At 33.7% G+C, this 14,421-nt stretch overlaps 1 protein-coding gene across 1 annotated transcript; it reads right to left on the bottom strand.

Moving 5' to 3' along the window:
- Positions 1 to 1,783: 1,783 nt before the first annotated feature.
- On the bottom strand, positions 1,784 to 11,787 carry LOC125072222 (zinc finger protein 415-like). The gene is made up of 16 exons (XM_047682747.1): positions 11,726 to 11,787; positions 11,518 to 11,602; positions 10,802 to 10,984; positions 9,680 to 9,785; positions 8,805 to 8,936; positions 8,413 to 8,576; positions 7,815 to 7,926; positions 6,855 to 6,964; positions 6,176 to 6,273; positions 5,338 to 5,638; positions 5,191 to 5,248; positions 4,386 to 4,544; positions 3,915 to 4,037; positions 3,206 to 3,289; positions 2,157 to 2,236; positions 1,784 to 1,813 (listed from the first exon to the last, which is right to left on the bottom strand). The coding sequence occupies exons 1-16, from the start codon at positions 11,785 to 11,787 to the stop codon at positions 1,784 to 1,786; spliced, it is 1,887 nt and encodes a 628-aa protein (XP_047538703.1).
- Positions 11,788 to 14,421: the final 2,634 nt, after the last annotated feature.

Raw genomic sequence — 14,421 nt, forward strand, 5'->3', positions numbered from 1 at the left:
TTTTTTTATGATTACTGCAAAAGTTTTTATGTCATGTTTGTTACTTGATTTATGTTGTATATTGAATATTTCAGTATATTCCCTAAAATACCAAAGTTAAATAACTTCAATATATTTATTGGTGTATAGGTCTTTTAAGATTTGTTACTACTAGCGCCATCTCTTGGCGAACGGAGGAAATATAAAATTGAAATAATAATCCACTGCATTTAATTTATTCTCTTTACACGATAAAGGTAATTTTTGGCGATACGATATACGATAGCAGTAGGAAAGAACATAGAACTTACATTACCAAAACATTTGGTAAGGTAAGTTCTATAATATAACGTTGTTACGTTATGTGATAATTTAAATGTTAGGTTATAAAAAAATGAGACTATTAACAATATATGTTATTTTATTTAAAGATTTTTAAAAAGTCTCAGTATTTTTTTAAAAGTAATTTTAATGTAAGTTAGTAGATCTTAATGCCATCTGCACATTCACAAAATAAGTTTTTTTCTGTAGTTTTATACAATATTAACTAGAAGTTATATACATACTTTTATTTAAATAACGAATTGCAAAGTAAATAATACTAAAATCCTATGTACAATATCTTTGTTATAAGTTTCGTTGTAAATATTATTAATATTATACTAACCATAATTATAACACGTTCGTTTTTAAATTCAATTTAATAAATCAAATAGATAAAACTTTTAGTGTAATTTGGACCACTTAAAGAACTATATCGAGGCTAAGACTATTAACGCCATCTATTGCTATAAACTCGCACTACCCACGTCACCCCTTAGGACTTATTTCCGTTCACGTGTCGATCACAATACGATATGACAGCGATATTAAAACGATATAATAGGCACGTCATCGTCATATCATAATATCGGATTATTTACATTACACTCAGGAAATTGCCTTCTAAAAATCTTAGGAGGGGTTTAAAATAATTTGCACAAAAAATAACAAAGTATTTACTAAAATATATTAAATGATTATTAATATTTTTTAATGATGATTTGTTTAATTATTTTAAGAAACGATTGTTTCGCTTGCTTTATATAAACTACTTGAGTCGAGATGGCCCAGTGGTTAGAACCTGCTCGTGTCAAATTTCAACGAAGTTCTTCCACATGTGAATCCATCAACTCACACTAGAGCAGTATGGTGGAATATGCTCCTCTTCTCAAAAGAAGAGGAGAACTTAGCCCAGCAGTGGGAAATTAACAGGCTGTACATGTTTATACACTACAGAAAGGTAGACATACAAGAACGGAGCTCTTCCTTATTGTCCCTAGCTAAGTTCGGCAATCCTTCACTTATCTACGTAGGGCCCTTTTTCTGTTTTTATCAAAAAAAGATTATTAGCCATTATAAGTGGTCACCACCGGTTAAAGACTCACATCGTCGTATATAAACGGTTACCATACTCACCATTTACCCAACCACCAATATCAATACAGAGCATTCCGTTTCTAGACAATATATTAGCCCTGAGCCCTTTATTTTCATAAAATTAGTGAAAGATACTTAGAAAAATATCTAAATATTCCTTAGTTAAGTAGGCTTTTAAAAGCACTTAAATCTTATTTTGCAGAATTATATTGAACGTAAAGCTACCGTAACCACCGGTTTGGAATTGAGATTCAACCGAAAAGAACCGTCAAGCAACTCAGTAGAAAAGTTATAGAAAATAAAGTTTCTTTTCAAAAATATTTTATTAAAATTCATATTATTGCTTATAACTACATTGCTATAACTTCAGGAGGATAGGAAAATTTCAATCCGAATCGGATAGCGGGATAATTTCCTGAAAATGTTAAAAAATATATATTAACACTTATCGCCCGCGGCTTCGCTCGCCTCCTAGGGGTTGGTTGTCATGTGTTAGGCAAAAAACGTAGCCTGTCCGCATGTCATTCCTTGGAGTTCAGGTTTGCTTCATACCAAACTTCATCAAATTCGGTTCATTGACATACAGAAAGAGTTACTTTCACATTTATAATATTAATAACAGTATAGATGTTATAGATAAGGTCTCATTATAATAATGACCAATATTTGATTGTCTCGGCCAATATAAATAGCGCTTCAAGCAGTTTTGGCCTTTTCAATACATAATAATTGTATAAAATAATTAATAAGACACGTACTTCAAACTTTTCTATAAAAATATCCGAGTCTTCGGACGGAGGCGGCTGCTCAATATTGTCCACTGATGTGATCTGAGGACCTTAACAAATATAATAAAATGACATTAAAAATAAATTATCAAATATTAAATAATACTTTAGTTAATAATGAGAACGTAGCGAGATGATATTTAAAGCGATATTTAAAGTTGTATTAAATTTTACATCGCATCGTAAAGTATAGCAATGATTTTAATGTTATTAACTGATACTTTATCTTTTAAATTAAATAAAACATGATTTTAAAATTATAGTTGTTATTATCCAAAAGAAACAAGCAGTCGACTCGTTCAAAGTTCATAAAAAGTTCTTTAATTTCTTTATTAAATTTGATCATTCGTAACGCGAATGTTCTAGAAACGCTAAAACTGTTAACCTTAGATTGTATAATGTTAACATCAACAATTTATTCTGACTTCAAATGCGCCATTTTACTTTTGTATTATAGAATCGTATCCTAGTAAGTTTAGTTTATAAAAATTATACATTTTGTGAGGAAATTGAAAATGCAACATATGACGGTTCCCTTAAACACAATTGGAACATCCGGCAAAAAATAAGCTTCAAATGTTTTACTTAGAAGGGAAAGATGTTATTGCTTTACCTCACAGACATGTTTTTTTTTCGAGAATGTTTTTTTTTTATGGCATTGGTTGGCGGACGAGCACCTAATGGTAAGTAACCGCCCATAGACAAAGGCGCTGTAAGAAATATTAACCGTTCCTTTCATCATCTATGCGCCACCAACCTTGGGAACTAAGATGTAATGTCCCTTGTGCCTGTGATTATACTGGCTCACTCACCCTTCTAATCGGAACACAACAATACAGAGTACTGCTGTTTGGCGGTAGAATATCTGATGAGGGGGTGGTACCTACCCAGACGGGCTTGCACAAAGCCCTACCACCTAGTAAATTTACGGAAATCTTTAACAATTGAGATGACGGAACTAACATACCAGACCTTTTGAATTTAACTCATATTTGTTATTAATATAATCAAATTCTTACCGAGTGGAATGCATCCGATGGGCTCGAAGAGATCAAGGGAGATGAGGTCGAGAGGCGACGAAGGCGCAGGTGAGTAGGAACGACCTGGAATATTCGAAATGGTAAGAGGAATAATTTACAGCTTTTAGGTCTGTACACATGACACTCCTCAGCAGTTCTACTTCCCGTCAACAATACTTTAAGTTCTAAGTGTAGCTTAGTGCAGTCAACTTCTAGTCCATGAGGCATTCATGCATCAGTTCGAACCCGTAGTGAAGAGAACGCGAATTATAAAATTCAAGAAATTCCGTAAGCTCATGGACGTCAAGCAAATACCATACATAAACAGACATCATTACATATTTATATACAAATTGCTTTACCACTATCTCTAGAACTGTTGTCTATATTCGGATGCTCAATGATTGTAGCGAGTCTCGTCAGTGAAGCTAACATTGGCAAAAAGACTAAGAGTATTTGAATAATTGTTAAAATTATTTTTATTAAAAATTAATTTATTCAACGTAGTAGGGCACATTTTCGCGAACGACTCGATCTACACATCCAGTAAAGTAGTAACGTCCCTACATCAAAATCTGTATATTCGCGATCCCTAAGGTCAATCTAAGACCCTGTGCTTAACATAAATACAGAAAGACAAAGAATACAAGACCAATATTCCGGAGAGTGAACCTATATAAAGCCAATAAAATATTCATCATTTACTTACTAGTTCTTATATTATGTTCATTTAAATTGAGATCAAGACGACGCAGAGGTTCAAGGGGAGGAAGGTTAGTGGGGATAGAAGGCCCGGCAGAAGCAGTACATGGGTTTTCTTTCTGTTCTCCTCCTATAACACATGCTTATATAATAAATAATTGACTAAACTGTTACGAGAATCTTAAATAAAAATCTAGTACACTACATTTGAATGCTTTAGATGAAAAAAATAGGAGACTTATGGTAAGAAAACTGCACGTTTCGAAAAAGGCTGGGATGTGTACAAGCAGTGTGAATAAATTTTATGTTTGAATAACCATTAAAACTCAAGATTCAAGCTTATAAATAGATTTTTATCAATAATGTTCAATGCAAAATTTGAACAAAATACTTATAAAATTATCCTTAGTCGCGAATTAGCTTAAAATAGCATAAGAAATATTAATTTAATGGACTTTTTTTCTTGCAGATAATTTACCATTAGAAGACAGAGTGTTATGATACACGTGGTGTGGTTCCTCAACAGACAACTGCAGCTTTCCCCCGGGTCTGATCTTGGGCACTACAGTCGCTACCACTGGTACTCGAATCTGAACAGCACTATTTACTTCTGACGTTGTGGCTAGAGCGACTTCCTGTATTCAAGTATTATTTACCACTTCAATAAAGTCAGCATCTGATGATTCATACACTTTTGCTCCATATTGCAAGTCTATAAGATATGTAGTTGGACAAGACAATGGGCCACCTGATGATCAGTGGTCATGATGGTCATCTATAGACACACCATACAACACCAATGCGTTATCAACCTTGGAAACTAAGATCTTATATCCCTTGTGCCTGTAGTTACACCGCCTCACTTGCCCTTCAAACTGGAACACCACAATACTGAGTATTGTTGTTTGATGGTAAAATATTTGAAGAGTGTATGGTACCGACATAGACGGACTTGCACAAACTGTATAATCTAGATTAAGGATAACTAGTATTGTTGCAATTATGGAGTACAAGTGAGTCTAAATATTAAAAAATGGACACGAGTTTCAAACGCTTAGTCGAGTATGGAATTAAAGAAGATAATTATAATAAAATACTCCCTTGTTTTGGTGAAGGTGAAAGCAGAACAAAATTTATTGACTAAATGTGTAATCTTAATCTTTCCAGTCATACGCCCAAACTGCTCTGGAAATTCTTTTAGCAAGAAGAACATGGTGACAATAAAGATGCAATTGCTTTTTTAAATATTTCTTTTACCTGAGTATGAGCTGCTATATCCTCATTGTTCAAAACAATTTTCCCACCAATCTTTAAGTCTTCGGCAGTAGCGGGTACCAACATCTAAAAATACAATATTGCGAAAACTAAAATTAAGACAGTCCATCGAATTAAATGTTGTATTAGAATTACAATGATGCAGCATTCCGTACCTGTTTTCCTCCAGGCAGCTTCGTATCAACGACTTTAACAAGAACAGGAGTTCCATTATCCGATTTCAGTAAAGCGAATGGAGTTTGTCTCGTTGCGAGAGCTATTCCCATATGGTAAGTATTTATAGGGTCTACGATCACACCGTTACTGCCCCATGGAGATTCGTTCCATAAATCACTAGACAACGATGAAGGCCTTGATGCATTAAACTGGATTGGTTTGGGCCATATTGATATCGCCTGATCGGGTGGTAAATAAGGCCCCACAGATGATGACACTTCACACTGATCAGACGGTGGTCTTGAAACGATAAAATAAAAGATCTATGTTTTTAATTATATTCATATATTATCTGAAACTACGGCTTTATCCTTGTGATTTTTTTATAACATAACCTTATAGCACACAAGTCGTCGCCCCCCCATTACCTCCTAGAGGAGTAGATTAAAAAAGTAATCTATGTCATTTCCCGGAACTCAAATTATCTCTATATCAAATTTCATCTAAATCGGTTCAGCGGTTCAAGCGTGAAGAGTTACTTTGCATTTATAATATTATTATAATTTTTTTATAATATACTCAATCATTGACACCGACGAGCTATTATTTTTTTTATTCTACCATAAAAAAACTAATGATTTCTGTTGTACTATTGAAATAAAAATGCTTCGGCTATCTTATTTAAAAACTATGACTATCAGCACAAAACTTGTTAATGAAAGTCATTGACAAAATCAAAAAGAGTCCCCATAGCATCAGTTAGATCAATCTACATTTATTATTTCAAAAATAATAATTTTAAACAAAGAAAACCAAGATTTCCATTATAGTACTCACCTTGTCAAATCCGTTTGTGTTTCCGTAGCTGATAGAATTGGTACGCGCGAAGCGTTTCTACTTTTAACTGTATTTACATTATTTTCATCTGGATGAGCCTGTTTGGATATAACATGTATTATGATGAGGCTAAAGATTCTAATTTCAATTGATTTTTAACATATATAATTTGGTAAGAACAAAAAAAAAACAGAAAAGAAACATTTCTTTCTTTCTAAAAGATGGAGTACTGCATGAGTAACGAAATAAAAAAGGGGGAATAATTATTGGTGGCAGGGCTTTGTGCAAGCCCCTCTGGGTAGGAACCAACCACTCATTAAATATTCTACCACCATACAGCGATACTTAGCATTGTTGTGTTCTGGCTTGAAGGGTGAGTGAGCCAGTAAATACAAGCACAAGGATCATAATAACATCTTAGCTCTTAAGCTTGGTGGCACATTGGTGTAATGTAAGGAACGGTTATTATTTCTTACAGCGACAATGTCTATGGGTGGTGGTGACCACTTGCCATCAGGTGGCTCATTAGCTCGTCCACCGACATATGTAATAAAAAACATAGAAATAAAAATTGTTAAAGACTAATGTAAGGGCAAAACAACAGCATCGAATGATGATAATGATGAATAGGTTAGTTTAAATTAATAATTTCACACTGAGAACAAATTTCCAGCTGTACCTTATTCTTATGACACACGAGATTGGACTGCTGATTGAACCCTTTCATACAAATATTGCAACGATACGGACGCTCGTTTGTGTGAGTGAAGAGATGATTTCGAAGGTTGCCTGAAAAAAACCAAATTCCACTTTGAAATAAATACTTTAATTTTCCTTTAATACATTTTATATACCATCTAATGATGTTTATACAAATAATACGACCAAACAAACAATTGCTAGTATCAATTGCAAATGCTTTATGATGGTTGGAAATGGAGCTCCTTTTGCATTTTATTTATTTTTAGTATACTAGTTAAGAAATTAGTTTATTAAAATATTAGTTTCTTCCGCACCTCCACCCCCCCCCCCCCATCCCCTCTCTCACGTGTATGCGATGAATTGTTATACTGTCAGAGGTCAGGTGTTAGATATTTTTTGTATTTTTTTGTAACCTTTACAACTTGTATACAAAACTTAATGATGATTTAAGTTTAAAACGTGAAAAGTAACTAAAAAGAAACCCACTTCTGAATTTATAAGTGACGAATACACTAGGGGAATACTTTGTCCCGTAGCATGAAGCGCAATACTCAATCAAAGTGACGCTGCAACGTGGCTCAGCAACATGTCCCGCAACGTCTCTAACGTTGCAGGACATGTTGCGCATTGGTCCCGCGTCGTTGTCGCGCAATTTGCCGCTAAGTACAGCTGTGTACGTAACGCATCATAATCTCCAGTCGACTCTGGTATGATATGAACACTAATTGGCCTGGCCTACAAAATGTATCGCGGCATTTGGGTCTGGAACATGCACGTAGTCCTGCAGGATGTAGCTCCATTTATTCTCTAGTGTATCCGATGCCTTATAGGAATATCATTATTGGTATTCACTGCATCGTCATATTAATGTCAATAAGTATAGCCAATACTAATAAACAAAATGGAATAGGATAAGATAAGGGATAATGTTATAAACCTTTCTGATGAAAGCCTTTTGGACAAATATGACACTTGTATGGCTTCTCGTCGGAGTGGGTCTTGCGATGGGAGATCAGAGTGGATACTCGGTTGAACGTTTTGTTGCAGACCTGATTAATATATTTCATATAAATCTAGTTACTACTGCCTCGCTAGTCTAGTGGCTTGCTATAAGACCACTGATCCGAATTGAATTAAATTAAATACAAAAATTTTTAGGTACTGTAGCAGCAGCATTTTGATGAATTATAATCATTAATAACGGTACTTATTTCCACTGTTATATTTGCTAAAAAAGTGCTTTTTGATATATGTAAATTTAAGTAAAATCTTTGAATAATACAATACAAGGCAATAGGTACCCATAGTCCCCCAGAAAAGAGCATCGCCCAGCCATGAGTGAAGTACAGCACGGAAGGGGCCGTGGATGCGTTATGTCAAAACAGTTTTGCAGCCTCACCGATCCGTACCGAAGACTGCCAACGCAGTGCTGGTTTCAGTGGGATAATCTGGGATTCCTATGTATACTAGGAGAAATGACCTGGGTACCTCTATGAAGGATCCTCAACGAGAAAAAAAAGGCATTGCAACCATACCTCGCATGCATAAGGTCTTTCCGCAGAATGTATCGCACGGTGCTGACTGAGGGTAGACAGCTGTCGGAAGCTCTTCGAGCATTCATCGCAATGAAAGTTTCGCTCGTCTGTATGCGTTGGGAGATGTCGCATCAAAGTATATTGATGTTGGAACTCCCGACTGCCTGGTGGAGGAAAGTTTTGAACTATTTTACTTGAACCCTCTTTACGTTCAAATACTTATCACGACAGTTCTCAGAATCAGACCAATTTGGAAAAAAAAACATTTTGCGTTCGATAGCCCATTTATCGACTAGATACGAGTACCTATAACATCCTGTGCCAGAATTGGACAGCAACGAATAATGCTTGTAAAACTACGTGCTAAAAGTTATCACTAAGTATTTACTTACAGATACCACACTCCCATAACTTGACAGTCCGTCCGTGTCTCTTGACGTATTTGACGTAGTGATATCTGGAACGTGGATCCGCTTTATCAACCTTATGAGTGGTTCGGCCTTTTGATTGGCTGATCGAGTGACCTATAAATTAATCACGTTAAAGTAGAAAACTTTACGATATTTGAATGAAAATTTACTATCGGAAAATAAAACGACAAAATTGTTGAGTTGAGAATTTAGCGTAACAGAGACTACAGTTTGTCTCTTAAGCCCTTATAATATTAATTTTAGTAATGTTTTAATTAAAAATATTACAAATTATATTTTTTGTAAAGGAATTTAAAACACACGTCATCCCCATCCCGAATATTTGACGTTGATAATTCCGTTCTTCGTTGACCAACATTGCTCGTGATCAATAAAGTGCTAATAATAATATTATACAGAAATTTGCGACTGGATCATCAACAGCAAAAGGTCGTAAAAATCTGCTAAGGACTGTATCTTTACGTTACGTTTTGTTTTTAGAGCCTTACGTTTACTTAGGCCTAGTTATTGCGCCGACTTTAAATAAACGGGATGACAAGCGAATCATGATATTGTGCTTTGTGTTAGTGAAAGCCGAGATGGGCCAGTGGTTAGAACGCGTGCATCTGAACCGATGATTGTGGGTTCAATCGTAGGCAAGCAACACAGAACACGCTGTTTAAAATTCGGCGGTGAAGGAAAACATCGTGAGGAAACCTGCATGTGTCTTATTTCAACGAAATTCTGCAAAACGTGCATCCGCCAACCCACATTGGAGCAGCGTTTTGGAATGCCTTCTCCTCAAGTGAGCGATTCTGCCGTTTAGCTATTAAGACTTAATTTGAATTAGCTCGTACCATTGCCAGTGGACGTTGAAGAAACCGCGTTAGCTTCGACTTGTGACTTACTCTGAAGAGTTAGTTCGTTTCTCGTGATATCGTAGCCGGAACTCGATGTGTCTTCCTATAAATAATTTAATATGTTTATAAAGATACCAGCTGAACCCGCGGCTTTACCCGCGCGAAATTTATGAAACACAAACTTCCAACCCCTGTTTTACCCCCTTACGAGGCGGGGATTCGTAAAATCCGTTTTGACCAGATAACCTATATGAAATCTACCAGCCAAATTACAAATTTGTAGGTTCTGAGGTTCTAAGGTTCTATAGGTTCTTTATAGTTTCTGAGATTTTGTGATTAATCAATGAGTGGTTAATTTCACTTTTATATATATATATATAGATTATAACTAGTAACACGTATAATATAAGTATATTAACACTTATTACTATTGTTGTATTTAATTTTAGAAAGGCATTACTATAACTTTAGTAATGTTCAAATTATTACTTGCATTTAGAATATATTAATTTTGAAAATATTATAATACGTCGAAGACGAATATGTACAGTATATATATTATGTACGATTGAAATCGCTCGACTCCTCGACTCGAATCGATTTTAGTGTAGACTTGTTTTTTTTTAATAGGTCTCCTCACAGTATCTGGACAACATCTATTCCATAAATTCCTTATGCGCCAAGTGTTTTGTAATTTTTTTTTAATTACTATATTATGATCGTAGTTGCGACAATGTAACAAACAACAAAGTTCTGATACTATATGAAGGTTAGAAAAATATTTTTTCATATCTAGATTACTTATAACTTTTTTCTTTGTGATTACATAAACCAACCCTTCTTGGTAAACATAAATTCTCATAGTCATAAATATGTGTAAAAATTTGGTTTTTAGCAAACACTCGATGGGTACACTGATTCTGCAGCGGGATTTTAGACTATTAGATCTATTAGGAGAACGAAGGAATAAGTAAATGTAAGGTATGTGTATCTTCATTCCTGCTCTGATTGGTATAGTCTAAAGATTGCTCAAATACAGTTCAGAAGCTATGTCAATAGTCCGATATCAATCTAAGGGCTTATCAATCTAATAGAGGATATTGAGTTTTATGATCGTACCTTAATCTCAGTAGTTAGTGCCGCGTCTAGATCCGTTCCGAAGGTGGTCTGCCCCGTTGTACCAAACCCTGGTTCGGAGACAAGAGACGCAATATTTCCGTCTTCCTCGGTCCACGCGAACCTCGCCTGCGGATCCAGACCCTCGGAGAAGAAGCCATCGCGGAACAAACGGGGAACCTCGAGCTAAATTAAAATATATATCCATCATTAAAACAGAAATGGGATGATTTTCATATATTTGCTTAATTATTATTAATAAATTATTAAACAATACAAAACAGTGGATTAATTTTATATATAATACATTGTCCCTACTTTACTTATAAGGTATAACGCATGTGCATGTGCATGTGTCGCGTCTTCGTTTAATTTTTAATATAATTTAATATTTTACTTTAATACAATTAGCAAATAACGATTGTACTCAAATGTACAATATTAAAGCCGTCTTATAATAAACAAAGCTTAGCCACAGACAGAAAAAGTTACTTTAGAATTTATAATATTAATATAGATATATTGTATAAAAATAAAATGTTTTTGGGTATAAAATAAAAAAATATATGACGCTTGCCTGTTATTACATACACAGACAAACAGTCTTTTTAATTTGAATGTATAACGAAATTCGAAATAGTTTTTCTATTTGCATCGAGATGTTACTTAAATTTATATAATACGTCGTCTATCTGTACTTCCTTATAAATGATACGTACTTCATTGCGACTAGAATTCGATAGTAACGGTTCGTTTCCCAAATATTTCTTATCATACTTGTCAATTAAACATACTTCTCGAATACTGAAACATGAAAAAAAATCCCGGATAAGTAAACAACTAAACGATGAATCAAAAAAACCTAATTTGGAATTCAAAAAATTATCAATTTAATTATTTTATTATAAAAATAAATTAACATCGGACCTTATTATCTCATCTCCAGGACGCATGAGGCTGCTCTCTTTTATTTCCTCATCAGAGAACATCATTTATTTTTTTATAATTCAATTATTTTTCAACAAAAAACACACGATACACGTCAAACTTTCGTTTTTCCGCAACGTCGTCTATTGTTATTTTGGTCTCTATGGCCACGGATTCGAAATATGTTTTGTTTTTTTTTTTTCGAAAATTAAACGGCCATTGACCGGTTTTAAATTTTTATCCAAAGATCGCATTAGAAATTTTTAGGGTCAACGATCTAATGTTTATTTAAAAAGATTAATTGTTATATTTTATATCTGTAGAGTTTTTTTTTAATAAACATAATGTGAAAGAGATGTAATTTATTTTAAAGAAAGTTATTTCTATAACTTTTATTTTTTTTAATTTTGATGATGATTTGCGCCGTATAGTTAAAATATACAGCCCTAAAATATTTTATAATGTTATTATTTTCTATATATTTTAACCAGCTCATTTAAATGTTTAGTTCGCAAAAAATCAAACGAATTATGTATATTAATGTTATAAAGAGGCAAAATTTGTTTTTATGTACTTATGTAGGGGATAATATCACGAACTAATATTCTACTTAAATAAATTAAAAAACACTACCTGTCAGCATCTACATTACATGTACAAAAAGTCTTTAATAATAAATTTTACCCGTGCAAAGTCGGGGTGTGTCATTAGAAATTTATAAATTAATTTTCCACCACCTTAGTAAATTAAAAAATATATAATTACCAAAACAATTATATATCTAAATATAATAAAGCATCTCGTTTAATTTCCTACCGTTACACGGACCGGTCTCTTCAGATTCTATCTGTTTTTATTGAGAATTATTGAGTCAGTCTGGGCTCAAGGATAAAAAGCAATTCTTTGAGTAAGTATATTCCAAAGTGGTTTGTTAACTTCTAAGTGGTCTGCTCATTTCCAGCGCACTCAATGGTCGAGTGTGCTTTGAGTTGTCAGTGTTTGATAGAATCGTAAGGATAAATAAAAAGTCCCTCTTAAACTTGACTTTATGTATATAAGGATGCATTAGGAGTTATTTCGTTTACTTATTTTCACGAGTTAATAATTTATTTATGTAATAATTTCAGTTAATTATTGTAAAATAATGTATATGTCTAGTATATTATGTATTTGCTTTTCAGTTACACAATACGAACAGATTAACACTTAAGTTTAGTTTACAGTAGTGGTATATCACGAACATACATATTTTTGCTTCTATCGATGCTAGGCGCTGATGATGTGTTGGAAGAAATCTGCTTCCTGGCCACCACGTGGTCAGGAAGCTGCCAGACTGCTGAGAGACTGGGATATTTGTGAAATTATTAAGTTACATTAATATGCAACTTGATATTGTTAATTTTTTTTTTTTTTGATTCGTAAATTAAAAATAATTGTAATTTGATTGATGATTAATAATATAATATCAGTGTAACAATTGGAGTTTATATGAGAACGTTTATTATGTTTCCAGGCAAGCATGCATATGCTATTGGCAATATGATAAAATTATTTAATTATTATTTTAGTAGAATGTTTCTTAGCCGAGATGGCCCAGTTAGAACGCGTACATCTTAACCGATGATTTCGGGTTCAAACCCAGGCAGGCACCACTGAATTTTCATGTGTTTAATTTGTGTTTATAATTTATCTCGTGGTGGTGAAGGAAAACATCGTGAGGAAACCTGCATGAGTCTAATATCAACGAAATTCTGCCACATGTGTATTCCACCAACCCGCATTGGAGCAGCGTGGTGGAATATGCTCGAAACCTTCTCCTCAAAGGGAGAAGATGCCTTAGCCGAGCAGTGGGAAATTAACAGGCTGCTAATGTTTCTTAGTATATTTGATAATAATATTATATATACATACACCATTTTATTCGTACACAAATGTCATTAATACACTTAAAATAAACACCTACAGTCAGTAGGTACTAAGCGTCACGTTTTCGTTGCCATATTTGAAAGCATGTTGTCACGCTTCGAATGTAAGATTATTGACAGCAGAAATGCCTTTGTGACAAAAGGTATCTTAAATTGATTGAAATGCCAGCGATCCAGCGTATCGTGTGTTGATTCGGTTAGCTTTGTGTCGCGCTTTACATTTACGTAGGTATCGAATTAACGGGTATTGTAAAGTACATTTATATACTTAATATCCTACATATAATGTACCTATCTATATTATGAATAATACAATATAAATATAACATGATTAAGGAAATAGGAAAATGGTTTTAAAATTCGTACGTGTACATTGAGCTAAATCTTAATTGTGACTAGAGACAAATATATCTAATACTTTTGTTGTAGACGTGATTTAGTTAACTAAAAACTTTTCGCCTTAATTATTGAATGCATAAAAAAACATTAGTTCAGTGCCATCTATTAATAAAATGCTAAACTAAATAAGTCAATTAATATGTAAAGACCATTTTTATAGCGCCATCTATAAATTATAAGTATAACTACGTAAGCGTCTGAATAAATAAACTTCATTCGTTTCTCGTTTCGTTTTACAACTGCTCAATAGATGGCGCTTTTGAATAAAATACAACTAAGAACACAGTTCTTGGTAAAATACATAGAGAGCTCTGTTTCAAAATTTAACAATATTTATTTTTAATAGTTTCTAGCCTTACTTCTTGTAAAAAT

The sequence above is a fragment of the Vanessa atalanta genome, chromosome 21, assembly GCF_905147765.1.
Source record: "Vanessa atalanta chromosome 21, ilVanAtal1.2, whole genome shotgun sequence".
Taxonomy (NCBI): domain Eukaryota; kingdom Metazoa; phylum Arthropoda; class Insecta; order Lepidoptera; family Nymphalidae; genus Vanessa; species Vanessa atalanta.